The sequence below is a fragment of the Vicia villosa genome, unplaced genomic scaffold, assembly GCF_029867415.1.
Source record: "Vicia villosa cultivar HV-30 ecotype Madison, WI unplaced genomic scaffold, Vvil1.0 ctg.000353F_1_1, whole genome shotgun sequence".
NCBI classification, from domain to species: domain Eukaryota; kingdom Viridiplantae; phylum Streptophyta; class Magnoliopsida; order Fabales; family Fabaceae; genus Vicia; species Vicia villosa.
In genome coordinates this window covers 1,024,269-1,042,909 of record NW_026705160.1, presented here as the reverse complement: position 1 = coordinate 1,042,909, position 18,641 = coordinate 1,024,269, and the positions used below count along the sequence as shown (strand labels likewise).

At 36.6% G+C, this 18,641-nt stretch overlaps 1 protein-coding gene across 1 annotated transcript; it reads right to left on the bottom strand.

Moving 5' to 3' along the window:
• Positions 1–3,510: 3,510 nt before the first annotated feature.
• On the bottom strand, positions 3,511–4,339 carry LOC131627258 (cysteine-rich repeat secretory protein 38-like). Its single transcript, XM_058898094.1, has one exon. The coding sequence runs from the start codon at positions 4,315–4,317 to the stop codon at positions 3,511–3,513; it is 807 nt and encodes a 268-aa protein (XP_058754077.1). The 5' UTR covers positions 4,318–4,339.
• Positions 4,340–18,641: the final 14,302 nt, after the last annotated feature.

Genomic DNA, 18,641 nt, shown 5'->3' with positions numbered 1-18,641 from the left:
GCGTTTTGCAGTTTAAACAAAACAGTCTCCCCATTTTTCATTTTACCCTAAAAAACAAAATTTTCAATACAACAACCACTTACTCGTACTACTACACAAAGGGGGACCTTTAAACTTGCTCTACAACATTCAAATGCTACTTCAACGGCTACATTCAAAGCTTCAAATTTGTAAGTTTCACAACCTTAAACTCTAGGATTGAAAATCATATTAGGGCTATTAGAAATTAGCATAATGTAGTAGGTTTAAGTTATTATGGGTCAATGGTAGTGTATAGTTGATAAAAGTAGGATTTTGAATGGGTTAGGTTAAGAAATGGGTTTCTGCAAAAAATGGAGTTCGCATGTTGTTTCCGAAGTGCACTTCCCAAAACACCTCTCTGACTAGTTTCGAGAATGCACTTTCGAAATGTAGTCAGAACTGTTTTTTTTATTTTCTTAATTGTTTCGCGTTTTTATCAGTTTCAATTTTTTCAGGAAAACGTCAGGAAACTAGACACAACTTAGACATGATAGGGAGACCCAAATACAGCTAGCAATGACACGGGGACGGGGTCGAGTACGAGTACCTCTCCAAACGGATAAGGCGCCTGCTGGTTCCTCATCTATATCGAGGAGTCGGCTGGCTCGGGCGTTTTCCTCTCGTGAGGTGGTACGTGAGGAGGAGGTGAGACATGACGAGGAGGAGATACCCGATGTTGACCCTACGCACGGAAAAGATGATGCGGAGAAGGGCTACCCGGGAGGGCCTACAGACACTACTGTGCTGATTTACTACCATGACCACGTCGCTCAATGTGTTTTGGAGGGAGAGGTAGTTTTTCTAATTACACTTTATAATTTAACCGTTTTTTATTTAGGTTTTTATTCCACTAACGGTCTAACTAAGTTTCTTTTTGGTTTTTGTTTTTCTTGTGAAAGGAACGACCGATCATAAAATCCGTGAACCATGCGCGGAAAATATTTTCTCTGTTTAAACCACAAGCTCAGTGGTTTAATGATGTGGTAGCTGGGAGCGGGCTTGGAGGGTTATGCACGACCGGATATAGTACCATCATCCACGTCATGCAAGGCGCTTTTGTTGAGTGGTGGCACAAGGAGACGTCTTCTTTCCACCTTTCTGTTGGGGAGTTGACGATCACCTTACACGACGTGGCTTATCTGCTCTACCTACCAATCAGAGGGAGGATGTTGGACCATTCCCAGATACAGAGGGTTGAGGCCTTAAAGTGGATGGTGGATTATCTGGGCATGGACCCAAACATGGATGATTATGAGTGCAGAGCGACGAGTGAGGCGCATATCAGGTTCTCCAGCTTGAAAGAGCTGTATGAGAACCACTTGGTGGCGGCAGCGGAGTCGGAGCAGGAGGGTGATGGGATTTTTACTGAGTATCACCGTGCTTGCGCTATGCGATGTTGGTTCTTGTTCTTGGTACGCACTGCATTCTTTGTGGACAAAAGTGCAACCTACGTCGACATAACGTATCTGCGATACTTTATCGATATGACTACAGTGGACCAGTGGAATTGGGGGGAAGCTATTTTGGTATACCTATACCAGAAGCTGAATGAAGCCTCCAACTGGATGACCGGACAATTGACTGGATCATGCACACTCCTCACGGTACGTTTCTTTTTAATTATTTCACATTTAATTATGGTTCATATTTTTCAACATATTATATTATCGTATCGTATTTGTGTTTCAGGGCTGGATCATCTCATACCTCAACCGCATCCACGGCTTCGCCATTGATCCTGTGTACGATGACGCCATGCTCAGGGCCGCACGATACATCCTCCAAAGGGGGAATAACGCAGTGGGGCCATGTCGCGTGTACCTTGACTGCACTGTGCGCGATGACATCCGTTGGACGCCCTTTCACTGATTACCGTAATGTTGTCCCATTCAACCGCATCGCATTATACTCTGGATGGTTGACATGTGGGACCAACACCATGATCAGGTATCTGCCGGAGCGGTGCATGAGGCAGTTTGGACGTGTGCAGATGATACTGAGGTCTCTGTTTGAAGTTGCTCCCGACACCGTTATTCGAGTGGGCCTCACTACTATATGTGAGGATTGGGCGCATCATTTGGTGCCTGAGGAGTATCGACGTATAGTGGCCACCCAAAAGTGGCACTGTGTAGATGGGTACGTGACATGGTTTTATCGGATGGCACATCCTTTGATGACCCGACGCTCTATCAGATCCACCTAGACCAACACATGAGAAGATCTTGGAGAACCAGCTGGCTGAGGATGACCATGCCGCTGATGTCCATGCAGTTGTCATTGTGGAGATGATGGTCAGTGACGCGGCCGGTGCGGTGGTGTATAGGAGGCAGGGGAGATCCCAGGGAGTTAGGGTTAGGCATACTCAGCAGCAGTTGTCTATTTATGTTTTATTCTTGACTTTTTTTTATTCCGGTTGTATTATTTTGACACTGAGCACTTACCCCGTACAACTATTTTTGTATTTATAATATTGATATTTTATTCATATTTGCGTGTTATATTTTATTCGTATTGATTCTATTGTATTTTGTCGATTAATGTAAAATATGAGATTAATCATTGTTTTGAAAAAAAAAAAGAAAAACTCAGAGCATATTTCGGAGATGCATCTCTGAAATAATGAAAAATGTGAAAATAAGTGTTTTCGGAGATACATTTTTGAAAACACCCAAAATGAGTATTTTCGGTGATGCATCTCCGAATTCTGAAAAAATAAAAAAAAAGGTAACTTCAGAGATGCATCCCCGAAGTCAGGGGTATTATGGGGTTTCAAGCAGAGGTTCTCACTCAAGGGGTGGATAAAGAAATTGTGTGTCTTTTTTTTTTTTATGATTTCAAAGAAAATATCATTTTAATACTAGTGTTTATTTACATGTCTATTTTAAATTTGAAATTTAGGAAAATATACATAGTTGGAATAGCTATTGTCTTGTTAGATCAATTTTGTTAACAAATAATTTTTTTTTTGTCTTTTTAAGATTCGAATCCTTGATGTCCAACAGAGAATAAACATTATATTTATCTATTTGGAAGTGCAAATAAGATTTTGGAGGTGCCACGGAAGACTATGTCGGTTTTAGATTTAATATATTATATAGATAATATATAGTTTTTCATAACATTGACATCAAATATTACAAGCAACTCAACTAGACATGTTGCAGCATATATACACAAGATTCTCCTAATGAAGCATCAGTGCTTATTACAAATAGTTCAAACTTCAAAGTTTAGTGTATTATCCTTATTCTCAAACAGACATGCATAGTTCAAAGTTTAGTTGATTATCCTTATTCTCAAACTGACACACAGTTAAAAGTAGGCACAACAAACGATTCAACAGGGACACGACTATATATAGCAGCAACACTTCTTCATGTGTTTCCTTTATCTGTAAAGATACAACTAATTTGCAGTGAGATATCCATAAAAATTTAGCATAACACTTTCTCTTCAACAAGTAACTAAGCATAATGAATCAAATTACCTTCATGGCAGATTTGAAGCCAGTGCTGCTGATGACTGATAGAACTGATACGAAGTTTCAAATCTCAAATTACAGCTTGGTCTAACAATTCTCGCACCAATCCTATTACTACAACATCTCGAAACCTCAACGATAGATGAAATCAAGCAATCATCACACTGTGGACCACTCAAATCAGGTGTACACTGAACAAGACCATATATTACTTGATCATTACTAGGACCTGGTAATGTTCCCACAACATACTTACGATTCGAGTCACCTTTTATAGCTTTGCTTTTCAAATCATTCAACAACTGTTTTACCACAACGTTAAACTGATCTGCTAATGTTGCATTGTTCAAGTTCCATGCAAAATAAGCCGGTCCAATTTCGTTTAGGCCTAAAATCGAACGGTCTGAGTAACGCAACATGCATTTCTCGTCCTCGTACCAACCTATTGCTTCTTTTTTGTTTGGACATGCTTGTGTGAGATTGAATTTAGAACCAATGAGACATTTGCGACAGTCTTGAGGACTAATGTCTCCTCTACATATTCCCATCAGGTTAACTTTGTTGTTGTTTTCGCCATAAATGGTGTTGGTGAAACCGTTGTCGAGTTTTAAGTTGTAAGTGAGGCGCAGAAAAGCGAATTTGAGGTTGTTGGAGTATGTATCTCCGGTTATGTAGTTACCTCTGTCGTTGTTTTGGTCACAGAAGTAATGGAATTTTTGGTCGTTGTTGTCTGCTTTGGATTTAGATGTGAGAAGGATAGTGATGAGAAAGAGATTACAAAGAAAGGAAAGTGGGCTTAAAGAGAGAATAGACATGTTGATTGTAGCTTGGGGATGAACTAATAGGATGATTTGAAGGTTTTGATGTAGGGATGAGTTTTTATAGGCAATGATGAAGTAACCTTTCTTGGTGAATGGTGATGTTTGATATAACTTGCTAATTGTTTTATAATTTTTAAAGATTGAATCAATGAATCCACTACCAAGCCAAAGAAAATGGCTAATTTTTTAAGTTGAAGTTGGGGAAAAGACATCGACCACCACTTATGGTCACTAGTAAAAATTTGTTAATGCAAACTTGACCCACATCAAATAACTATATCATACTAATTAACACTCAAGGGTGGGCTTAGTGGTAAATGTTTGAGTCTTGAGAATGTGTATCTCTCAAGATTTCATATTCGAATATCATTAAATGTTGGGTTAAATATACAAAACCTATTTGTAATATAGGCGAAATCTATGTTGGGTTAAATTTGCAAGAAGATATTTACACCTTAGAACAAGGTGATTGCAGTGTATCTACTTACCATACCAAGATGAAAACGTTATGGCAAGAGCTCGATAAATTTCGACCAATTCCAAACATTAGTTGCCATGATGCATGCAATGTGCTTGAGAAAATGCACAACTATAGAGATAATGACCAAGTCATTAGATTTCTCAAAGGACTAAATGATCAATATACATCTGTAAGATCATAAATCATTAGATTTCACCCAAAATGCCCCCTTTTATTTCCTGAAAATAAAACAAACAAACTGAGAAATTAATTATTAAAACCGTGGGTTGCCTCCCACGTAGCGCTTCGTTTAACGTCGCATGGCTCGACGGTCCCTTACCCTTTATTATGGAGGGTATTTCCTTTTCCAAACCTTGTTGCTTGTCACTTCCGCAACCACGAACTCATGAAGATGAAAAGCATGGATAACTTTTCTCTTCAATTTACTTCCCACATTCTTCTTTTCACCTTTCTTTTTCTTAGAACATTTGATGGCTACATGAGTTGGTTCCACCCGAGAGGCTATGCTTTGCACTTTTTCTTGGAGCTGTTTAGACCTTTTGCTCTTTTCCTCACTTTCTGTCATACCATCAGAAGTTTGATCATTTACAACCGCCCTATGTCTCTTAACTCCTAACATCTTCAAGGTTACTTCTTCGTCAAATGATTTCAGTGTTAGTGTCCCTTTTTCAATGTCGAAATTGCAGCGGCCTGTCAACAAAAAGGGTCTCCCAAGAAGGATAAGAGTTTCTTCATCTTCCGGAATGTCCATGATGTGGAAGTCAACAGGGAATACAAACTTATCAACCTCCACTAATACATCTTCAGCCACCCCATATGATTTCTTAACGGTGTGATTAGCGAACCGTAACTTTGTCTTACTTTCACTAATACCTCCCAATTCAAGCTTTTTGAAAATAGATAGTGGCATTAAACTCACACTGGACCCAGAATCGATCAGTACCTTTTTAAATGTTATATTCTTGATAGTGCACGGTATCGCCACCGCTCCAGGGTCTTTCCTCTTGATTGGGATCTTTCTTGCTGACGAGACTATACCACACTTCTCATTTGCAATTTTTGGTTCTCCTCCTAGTGATCTCTTTTTCGCCAACACCTCCTTCATAAATTTCTCATACAAGGGCATGTGCTCAAGTGCTTCAAAGAAGGGTAGATTTACCTCTAATTTTTTGAACAATGCAGTAAACTTCTCAAAGTGTTTCTCTCTTGAACCCTTCTTTGTCACTCTGGAAGGGAAAGGTAGTTTTATCACCGGTTCAGCGTCTTTCTTATTTTTTTCTTCACATGGTTTAACCGGTGGTACCACAACTTTTGGCTCTTTTGGATTCTCTCTTATTTCCAGATCCACCTCTATTACCATGGGGTCATCTATTTCCCCTCTCTCTTGGTTCGATTCTGACAACTTTTTACTCCTTGTTGTAACTGCATTAATCTTCTCTTGGTCTTTCGGATTTTTCACAGTTGAGCTCGGAAGGGTACCTTGTGCCTGTAGAGTGAGATGATGTGCTATTTGACCCACTTGAACTTCCAGATTTTTAATTGAGGCGGTGGTGTTTCTGTGGTTGTTTCTTGTTTCTTCTTGGAACTGAGAGCACTGCCCAGCCAATCTTTCAATTGCCACTTCCCACTCTGGCTTCTAGGGGCCTTGTTGTTATTGATCTTTCCAAGCAAAATTTGGATGATTCTTCCACCCTAGATTATAGGTGTTAGAATACGGATTGTTTTTCCTCAGGAATTTGATTTCTTCAATCTTCTTGGGAGTAGCAACACAGTTCGCCGTTTGGTGTGGCCCATGGCAAATTTCACAACTTACAGGTTGAGCTTGTTGAAGTTGAGCCGCCTGTTGTGTACCTATGTTCATAGCCTTCAGTTTCTTTTCAACTTCTGCAGCTATAGCATCTTCAACCCGAATTTTCAAAGTTTCCAGCTTAAGATCAATGATTCCTTCCGGTTTGCTAGCACACCTGTCATACAATTCCAAATGCTCATTTGCAGCTATTGCTTCAATGATTTTGATGATGCCTGAGGCTGTTGTGAAATTTGTCGAGCCTCCAGCTGCTGTATCAATTGACTATTTTGTTTTCATTCTGAGCCCATTGACAAATAATTGCATCTGTTCAGTCTTGTCCATATTGTGAGTGGGACATGCTACTAGAATTCTTTTGAATCTTTTGTAGGCATCTCCTAAGGGCTCACCCTCCTTCTGCTTGAAGTTCAGGATGTCATACCTCTTCCTTATAAATACAGATGCAGGAAAATACTCATTTATGAAAGCTTTTTCCATCTCTTCCCATGATGTAATGCTGCCCGCTGGAAGGGAATAAAACCACTCTTCAGCTTCTTCTGCCAAGGTGAATGGGAACATTCTCAGCTTCTTGGCCTCTTCTGTATGACCTTCGATTTTTAAAGTTGTACTCATGGTCAGAAACCTCTGTAGGTGCTTGTTTGCATCTTCATTAACCTCTCCGGTGAAAGGCTTTCTTTCGAGCTGAGTGATGGTGCTTGGATGCAATTGAAAATTAGGAACATTCACCGGTTGGTTGAGAATAGTTAGTCTTCCTCCTGGTGTGTTTTTAGCACCATAGTCTCCGAGAAGTCTCTCTAGTGGTGGTACCTCGCCCATGATCTCTTCTTCAATTTCGGGGTCTGAACCAGAATGAACTGTAATCACTTCTTCCTCGGATTCCAGTTTAGCTTGACGAGCTTGTCTGCGCCTTGCGTGCAAAGTCCTTTCAATTTCTGCGTCAAAAAGAAATTCTGTTGAGGCCTTACCTCGCATAAATAGATTAGACAATTATTAGAATGAGGAACGAAAATAAAATAAATATTTTTTTTTGCAAAAAATAAAATTTTAGTCGCAGAGAAACAAAATTCTAATTGAAATAAATCTAAAAACTCTATAATCTTCGGCATTCCCCGGCAACAACGCCAAAAACTTGATCGGTAAAATAGCAAGTGTACTATTTTGCCTCTGTAGTAATAAATGGAAAATTCCCCGAATATCGATCTCAAGGACTGCGTGATATTATAGAGTTAGTAGGAATTCAATTAAACAAAAAGCCTTGGGGTTTTTGGTTTAGAAATTATAATTGCAAATAAAAGTAAAAGATGTATTTGGCCAAATATGAGTAATCTGCCAGGATAGGTGTGTGCATTAACATGTAACAATTCTGAACCCTTGTTTCATAACAAAATTCAACTTATCAATTACCAGTTCTTAAAGGTGTTTGCTCCTAAGTCCTTAGTGGGCAAACCTTTGAACATTCAATCCTAATCCCAAAGTCCTTTGATATTAGTGATGAATTCAAGCATTATTATTATCAAGAATGTTCCGGTTACTATAGGGTATCCCTAGTCCTAGGTGATATCTACTATAGTATAAAGGTATAAAAACCCTAACAATGGAGGACAATCCTAATTGTCAGTCATAAATCAATCCAGTTGGTCCGACGAGGAAAGCGTTAAAAACCTTATACCATTAAATTAAACGTGAAAGAGAAATATGTTATTGAAATTCGGAATTCAAAATCATCACAAATGTTAATCAGGGACACCCCCTAGCATTGGGGGGTTTAGCTACTCATATCATCCAAAGAAATTACAAAGATATTAAATAAAGACATTACAATAGAGATGATGAACTTTGATCTTTAATGGCTTCCGCTCATGAGAGTTTTCTGTTCTTCTCCAATTGCATAGGCTTCTTCTCTCACTCCTCCAATTCTTCGTGTGGCAAAAAGATCCCTAATTCATCTTGAAAACCCTCCTAAATAGTGCAGGCTCACTTAAGTTGGCTGGAAATCCCAAAAACACCCTTGGAGGCCAACCACTGAACAAAATCACAAAAATCACTGAAATCAGCGTCATCACCCAACACGGGCCGTGTTGAGCAGCACGGGCACCCGTGTTGGTCCCCTGTTATTTTCCTTTTTATTGTTTAGTCCCAAGAAGTGCAACACGGACACCCGTGTTGCTTCACTGTTTTCCTTTCTTTGGGAACTTCACGCCCATCTCCCTTCCTGACACGGCCCGTGTTGAGCAACACGGCCACCCGTGTCAGGCCTCTTGCAACATGCTTTCTGAACTTCCTCGAAACTCTGAGTTTTGCACTGATTTATTACGACTTATCCATATGAGTCTGAAAACATTAAAACATACAACCAAAGCATAAAATGACGAATAATGAAATAAAACACTAAATAACATAACTTAAAAATGCTTAAAAACAATGGTAAATATATGTGTGAAAACCACTGATCACAGCTACCCAATAATGGCCTATTTATTAGTTTGATGTCAACAATGCATTTCTTCATGGTGATCTCAATGAAGAAGTGTATATGCAGCCTCCACTTGGCCTCAATTTTCCATCCTCTGATCTCGTTTGCAAACTCTAAAGGTACCTATATGGGTTAAAGCAAGCTAGTAGCCAATGGAACACCAAGCTTACTGATACTCTCACTTCCTTTTGCTACATTCAATCCAAGTCTAACTATCCTCTCTTTATAAAGCAAAGATCTTCATACTTCATAGTTATACTTGTTAATGTAGATGGTCTTGTTTTAGGGGGGGATTGATGTCAATGAGATCAAATACATCAAAAATATTTTGGATGCCAAATTTAGTATTAAAGATTTAGGTGTGCTTAATTACTTCTTGGGTTTAGAAGTAGCAAGGACACAAGTTCGAATCTCTCTATGTCAAAGGAAATATACATTGAATTTAATTAAGGTTGCATGCTTACTTGGGACAAAACCGTGCAACATAACTATGCAACTACAATTGCATAAATCTTCTGGTGAGGTCATATCTAATCCTATAGCATATAGGAGACTAATTGGAAGATTACTATACTTGAATAATACCATGTCTGCATTGCTTACACTGTAAGAAAACTCAACCAATTCCTTTATTCTCCAACCACTAAACATATGCTAGCTGGATTTTATGCACTTAAATATCTCAAACAATGTCCTGGACAAGGCTTGTTCTGTAGCTCTAATTCACCTCTTGTTGGAGTGTGTAACTCGGTGGGAGAACTGACTTTACTTATTTCGCAAGCAATGTTGCGGTAAGCAAGAGTCGCCACCGACTTTTATTTTGTCCGATATCTTGGAAGGGTAAAAAGAACAGAAAAGACCCTTTCTTAAGAAAACGGGCTCGGGGGGTAGATTATGAAAAGGGAAGGTGTAAGCACCCTTTTCATCTGTAGTAGTCTACGGGCTCTTAATTTACTTAGCTCATGTTTGTTTTGTTTGATTTGAATTGAAAAGGGACATGAGGACTTTAGCGTAAATGCGTAGCCTTAGTCTTTGAAAGAGTATTGAAAAAGATGTTTTTTAATCGAGCTAAACATATTAAGAGCACTACCCTGAATTGGTCTTTCTCTATGCTTCTCATTCTTCTAAAAAAGGGATAGGGTTATCCTTACCATTTAGGGTAGGTAGTCCTATTGATTGGACGTGTTCGGGACAATCGAAGGGTCATCGGATGGTCGTTGAAGGCAACAAGTAGAGGTACCTTTAGCAAATTTTGAAGGGACAATCATCGTCCGTAGGCAACAATTCGAGGGACTAGATCATATATTCGTAGGCAACAATTCGAGGGTCATCGAGGGACTTATGATCTTTAAGATGATTTCTTACCCGTTGGGACTTTTGCTAGTAGGTACCTCTTCACTTCGAGGGACACAACCTTATAATCGAAGGCAACCAAGAGGGACGTACCCTAGAGGTGAGTGTGTGAACAGTAAAATCAGTGTGTTAGATTCATATATTTAATTATCTTGAGTTAGTGATCTAACGATTGCTTTTATCTTGTCATGCAATCCTAAACCATACATCTAAACAGATAATAATAGCAGTTTATAATGAGCGGAAAGTAAATGCGGAAACGTAAAGGCCCTAATTACTATTACATCGAAAAAACCTCGCAACCTATACATTTTTTCTAGAATTTAAATAATAAAAAAAAAGATAAGTAAACACGCATGCGACAATCACTAGAAGTTTGAGAGGGAGAAGAAGAATCGTGAGAAATTGATCTTAAAAAAATAATGAGAAAGCCTAAGTCTAAAAAAAACTATTAACTTTAATTTTGTCCTAATTCTAAATTAATTAAAAAAATTAAATGTGCTTTAACTAATTAAAATCCTAATTACATAAATTGAAATCCTACTTATACTAAATTAAATTAGCTAATTTTAATTCTAATCCTAGTTGATTTTATTTTTGTGATTTTTTATTTGGTTTATTTTATTAAAAAAAAACAATTAGTGTAAGTTAGTAAAAACTAAATAAGAAAAATAAATAAAAGGAACCATGGGCCAGGGGTGCAGAAATTAAAATGGGGTGAGAATCAGGAAATAGGCCCAATACTGGATTTGTTAAAGCGCTCATCCGGCCCTTTAGATCTATCTTCGGAGCGATCCGCCGGTCAACACGTGAAGGTGCACAATGGACATCAGTAGACTGCATGCGCTGGATCCTATAGAAACACAAGGAAACAATAATTTAAGAAAAAAAAGAACCATGTGCAACACCCAGGTACCTGAGTTTGCACATCACACGCTTGGCCATTTGATCTGTTTACATTCGCTGACATATAAACCCACAAAAAGGATAAGAGCATCATTATCCATCAAACCTATTTGAGTTCCTTAAATGGGTCCCACATAATTTTTTATATTATTTTATACTTTTCAATTTCATAAACAATTCAGTCACATTTCCTAAATATCCATACAACTCATTAAAATCTCTACATTGATCCCACTGAACCCCACATAAATACCTCATATTCATATTTAATTATGTTAAAATTTAAAAAAGTAATAGGTGGAATTAATGTACAACAATATAAACGTTGGTGGGCAGAGGAACGGTTACAAACTAATGAACGACATAAGCAAGCAAATATCTATAATACTCTGACATAGTGTGTTTGAAAACTGTGAAGAAACGGTGAAGAAACACCGATAATGATGCTCTAAGTACTAAAACATCACTTTATCTTGTAAATTCAGAATAAGAGTCAACGTGGGCCCGTATTTATTGAACGAACCAATCAAAACGCCCATGGATGACACACAACAGGTCAAGAAGTCAGCAACACTATTCATCTTCTTCCTGGATTTTAGCTTCGAACCTATTGCGATTTAGCTACGGTATTGTTTCGTAGCTAATAACCTGTAAATCTTAAATCTACAAAATAAGATTAGAAAAAACGCAAAAGGAACCCAGATCCCCTAAATAAATTTTTACGAACTCAATGGTGGCATCGGTTGGATCAGAAAATGCCTGTAGGTATGAAAATGAAAGCACATTCCGTTTATGCCCTAGTAATGGCAAGTAGCGATAGGGGCCTCTAAGCTTCACTTTAAAGGTTCAAACCTTCTCTAATACATGTCATGAACTCAAAACAATCATTAGAACACATTGAAACACGAGGTATTAAGAGAACGAAAATCACAAAAATTCCATGAATATGTCAAACGTGGGATATGAATTCTGTGCGTCTATGCATGCTACCAACCACGTATAATTACTATGTATTACCTTAGATTTGGATTGGAATGACTGGAAGGGCTCGAGAGTGGCTGCAAATAGAGGTTCGAAGGTGCAAGCTTATTTGAAATTTTTTGATTGAAAAACCCTAGCTTCGTGGTTGCTGAATCCGTTCTCCTTGATATGAACGTGTTTGGTAAATATATGGGCTCAATTAGGTCAAGACTTGGAGAGAAAATATATGTTTTTTAATGTAAAAAATTTGATTTCAATTTTGCACCCAAAACTTCCTTTTTCAAGCTCCATTCTATTTTGTGCACTTCTTTCACGATTTTATGGCCCTTGGATGATGATCTGGATTTGAGTGAGTGAATGAGAATGATTCATGGAATATTCTTTTATTTAATCATGATTTTATTTGGATTAAATTGATTTTAAATGAATAAAAATAAAAAATAATTGGAGTAAAACCATAAAATAAATAAATATTGACTCATGGGCCTTTTTTATGCTTAATGTTTCGTGGAAAGTTCAAAATTAAAGGCCCAATACTCAAAACTTTGATTTTTGCCACTTAGTTTTTCATGCATTTTCTCAAATTTCCCCAACTTCTGAGGATCATAACTCACTCAACATTTGTCCTATGAGGGTGTTCTAAGACTTTTTGGAAAGCTCATGATGTCCTCTACAAGCCACTTTGGAAGCTATTTTGCATTTGGAGATTTTATCTTGATGATATGGCTCGTGAGAGAAAATTGCTTCTTGTAAGCTTCTAGAAGGGTCTGTAATGTCTTGCCTAATATCTCTTATGCTGAAGCATTTCTTGACCTTGGGCCCAACATAAAAGTTGTAGAGAATTGAATTTCCTTGAGAGTGAGATTTGGTTGGGAAATATCTGATGAAGTATGAGAGAGTTATGCCCAGTCAAAGTTGAGTTGATTTTTCTCCTAGAAGCCCTAATTTAGCAACCTTGAGATTCGCTGATTTCTGATCTTTCCCTGATGAATCATGATCAACCCTTGATCAAATGATGAATAATATTTCAAGAGGTTGATGTTGACCAAAAAATCAGGAGTTTTGGCTGTGATTTGACCCTAGTTGACTTTTAGGTCAAATTGGTCGATTGTTGCTTAGGAGGAGAGTGATCATGCTTTCAGTCAGAGATTGCATGAGCCTGTGGAGACTATCTGAGCCCAACTATCTTGAAATATAGTGGGCAAATTTTAGGGTATGACAGATTGGTAGAGGGAAAGCAACAAAAGATTCGAAAATATTTATCCGGGAATAATCGTGTCCACAGAGATGGTTGTTAGAATGCCGTTCAACGGTTCTACAGTTTCAAACTTGGGATTGAATGAATTGAAATATGAAAATGGAAAAGTAAATATTAACACAAAAAGAGTTCATTCTTCGGAAAGATAAGACTTATCAAGCATTGCATACAATCTACTTATCATAAACTTAAACTTATCGACCAGTTATACTCAACCTACAATACTCGTCAATGTCACCCAGCATCGCTCACACCCTAAGTCAATTCTAAGCCAAAGTAGAGAGAACTACTATATTATCTTGGCGATGATCTCCCAGCACACCTCAATAACATAGCAGACATCCATATCAATCGTATCGACGATCTCTCAACCGACACAACTAACACGAAAGCATTAAGTTATGAAACCCATAAAGAATTTTAGCTCTGAATCTATCTCTAGAAACTAACAGATAATCATCCTAGATAAGGATTCGAGCAATATATGGCTATAACAACCCAAACCCCGAGCACAGAGCAAAAATCTAAGACATCAATCAACACAGATTTGTAAAACAGATTAAATATAACGCCATGGGTGATAAATATACATGAGTTCAAAGTAAATATACATACAAATCCAACAAATGAAGAATACACAAAGAAGAAGAGAAATGAACAACAAATCTCCTAGTTTATCAGCTCCGATTGATGAGAAATCCACTCTAGATCATCCATATGCAAGATCCAATTTTGTTTTCTAAGCTAATCTAACTAAAAAATGTTTGGTGATGGAGTGGGAGAAAAAAATACCCAAACCATAACCTAAAAATGTGATTTTTTCCTATTTAATGACTTTCCAAATCGCCCAGACCGTGCTTAGCGCCCAAAATCCGCGCTAAGCGGTCCCTTTTCTGCCAAACTTGTCAAAAATGCTCTCAGACCATGCTTAGCGCGGTCAAGCCCGTTCAATAGAAAAATGAAATATTGTTTTGGCCATAACTTGAGAATCGTAACTCTGATTTACGCCCGGTTCGAAGCGTTGGAAAGCTTATTCCACGCTCTATCTAAAAATGAATAAATGGCAAACAAATTGATGATTTTTATCATCCTTAATTTGAGCCTTATCCGCTGATGAATCGCTCAAAATTGCGCGTTTGAAGCGGTGTTTTCGACATTTTATTGCTCATGCTCCAAATACGCATCAATACCTACAACATGAATAGAAAGCTATCAAACGGTACATAAATGAACAAAAAACGCAAAGAATATGTAATATGTACAAATATAACGAAAATGTACGCGTTCACGCACAAGTTGAGGAAAAAGAGACGATAAGTGTCGTAAAACTATATACACAAATAACTACAATTTGGAACTTATCAAACTCTCCCCAACTAAAACTTGTTTGTCCTCAAACAAAAATCAATTAACTCAAAGAATAAAAATTAATCAACCAAAGAATAGTTAATCAACAAGTAAAAAATAAAAACAAATGTATGGTTCAACATAAAAACGCACAAACAAAGTAAATACTTACCACTATCCTACAACGACAACATATAACGTAACAAAACCTAAGTACAAAAATCATACAAAACATTCTAAAACAATACAATCTCACATCATGAATAACCCCTAGCAAAAATTCATCAAGAGATGAAACACACAAAAGTGAAGGATTTTGAACACTCATCCAACAATCTTTCAAACAAAAGATTAAATTATGCATTCATCCAAAAATCACATTGAAGATACAAAAGCAAGAATCACAATGGCTTTTCAAGGTTGTAGCGTGGTCGGGTGAACAAACAAGGGATAATTCCTAAAGCTAATCGAAACAAAAACTTGCCAAAACCTAAAGGAGTGATCAACTCACAACAGCTCAAACAACGAAATTTCAATTAAACTTCTTCATCAACCCAAATTTTACACCAAAGCACCATACTTATTCGCACAATTATTCGTACTCTTTTTCTTTCCTTTCTTAAGGATTTTCCGTTTTCTATATATATTTTTTTTCTTTTTCTTTTTCAGTTTTTTCTTTCTTTTTCTTTTCTTTTTCACCTGATAGTAATCAACCAAATGACAAACAAGCATTCTTCTCTCTAACTTGAATTCAACCAACATTAAAGTATGAATACTCCCTACTTTTTAAAGCAAGGTAAAAACTCTAACAAAAAAACATGGGTGAAGGCTAAAAAAAAGAAACAACATCCATAAAAAAAATACTTGAACCAATACTCATAGACAAACATCAATTTAAACACGACATGGATGAAAAAACGTCTCAAAGGGGTTTAACAAATACTCGCTCCTCACAAGGTAAATTGAACTACTTGGCTCGGTGGTTGTGCTCAAAATGAAACAAAATGCCTTGATCCTTTTCATACTTTCATAAAATCAACATTAACAAAAGATTAAGCATAATGAAATCCAGTTAAAACAAAGATTGTGGCCTCCAACATATGTAAACAATGGAAAGCTCCCTCACATTTATGGTTTGGGAACTAAAGTGATTCGATCAACAAGTAAGTAATGTAAAAGAATGAATGACATGGTAATTATACAAATGAAAAGTTTCCTAAACATGTTATGCTATAGAAAGAGATAACCGAATACACTGAATGATACAACTTCAAAAACAATATCATTACCATACATCCGTAAGTTGATACACTCAATCTTGGCAAATCACCTAAAAAATTCCTCAAGCTAACAGAACAAAATTGACAACAAACAACCACAAAAGAATTAGAAAAAAAACTATTATCTACTACTAAATAGCCTTGGTGAAAGTGGGATAAAGGAAAGAGAGAGGCCAAGTGAAGCAAAAAGAATTCACTGGCTCAACTTTGTTGAGCGCGCTAAGCGGGTTCAATAGAAAATGCATAAAAAACCAGAAAAATGTAGCAGTTTTTTCATGCACTCTCCACTTTACCAACACAACTCATTTACAGAAAAAAATACAAAAACTTACAACCGTTGGGGTGCCTCCCAATAAGCGCTTGTTTTACGTCGTTAGCTCGACGCCTTTATTGTATTAGTGCTCGGAAAGTAACATTCTCTCGTAATGCCATGGTGATGTCTCACCGTGCAAACCTAAAGAAAGTGTCCTAACCACACACTTAACAAACGTTATGGGTAAAAATATACAACAATTTTACGAACAAAAAAGAAAACACACATACACAAGTATGAACAAATACAACTATTATTATACAAAAAAGAAAAATTGGTGAATGTTGGATGCGCAAGTTGAAAAGTGAAGATTTGTAATTAAAGAGCTAATCCGAGTTCAACTTGTTTCACCAATATTCACCCATAAAAGTATACTTATATGTAAACATATACAAGTAAACCTATATGGTGAACATATACAATATATACAAAACTCAAAACCATCGAAATTATTGCAATGCAATCCTCAACAAATAAATTATATAAATTTCTAAACTTTTTAAATGACAGTATTTAATAAAAAGTGATTTTTTTATATATAAAAATTAAAGTGGGAGTTAGAGACGTAGTGTGGAGTTGTAAAGCTCTTGTTTGGAGATGGTCGTTTATCGGGAAAATTATGCGTGCCAATTGTAATTTCTATGAGTTTAGCAATAACCCATTGTTTAACCTTAGCTAGATTTCAATAGGAGTGTAATTTTCTTTGATGGGGAGTCCCTGTTTTTGGCTGTATTCTGTTGTTTGGGTTAATAAAATCGTTTCTTGCTTTAAAAAAAAAAGTGGGAGTTAGATGGAAGGTAGATCTAGTTATTTGTCAACCGTAAAAAAACCCTCTAACGCAAAAAAAGGGTTTTCCCCTAATAAACTAATAACTCTCAAAATCGTGTGTTGGATTTCTCCATGTCGTGAGGATTGGAATCGTGTGTTTGATTTATAACGAGGGAAGCCAAACCCTTGGCAGCGGGCGTTGATTTCTTCGTTGATAAACTCTACGAATGTGGTTAGGGTATCTTCCACTCCTTTTTACTTTCAATTGGTTCTTTAGATTTCATTTTTTTATTTCTAATGGTTAATGATATTAAACTCTGAAACAAAATAAGTGACTTCAATGTGAATAACCATGTCGTGTTTGTTTCTTATTTTTGTTGTTGTTCAACTTATTTGGTTTCTTTCATTCCTCTTGATCTGTTTATTGATATAACAATGACCTTATTTTGTTTTTCTACTTACAATTTCGCTAATATATTGGTGGTTTATACTTTTTGGATCTGTAATCACATGAATAATTGGAGAGCCCTGTCAAATAAGTGTTAAAAATTGTCACAAACAGTAATCAAATGTATATATATATTTAGAAACCATAAAATGGACAAATCTAAATTGAAAGACAATCTAGGTATTGATGCAAAAATCAATGTACAGGAGTGGTAGAAGAATTTATATAGAATAAGGGTTGCATATCCAATGGTTAGAGAATTGAAATGGGCTACACATATGAAATTCATGAACTTGAATTTGACTTTGTAGTTGCATTCATATTTTAAGTTTTGCATTCAATAGCTCCATTTCGTGGGACTCTAGAGATGGGATAGACTTGCCTCTGTCAAACACACTTCTCAGGTAATTAACTAGTTGATTATCATGTTTAAACTCATTCTAAAATAGGATAGAAGTTTATAGCATTTTTAAATTCCTAATATAGTGTTTTTGTTAATTAAATGACGGTTTTTTTTATTTAGTAGGAGTTTTGCATAACCTTTAATTAAAGGATTAATGGGAATTAGTTTGGCTTTTAGGTGCAGCCTAATATATTAAGAAATGATATTTCCCATGCTTGTTTATTTACTTGAAAAAGAAAGGTTTTTAGTTTTTAGTTGAATCATTCTAAAGTTAGAGGGGTATAGCTTAAAAAGTTCAATATGTTGTCTTGAATTGATTTATTGTGTTACATGTTACAAAATTAAATTAGAACTGTGAAAAAATTACCAATATAGAATATATCTTTGTGGTGCTTTAAATTAATTTATACTATAGAATTTGTATAGTAATGCTGAGAGACAATTGTGGACTCTTGGTGCCATCAATTTACTAACTTAATGAATTTACTTATTTACCACTA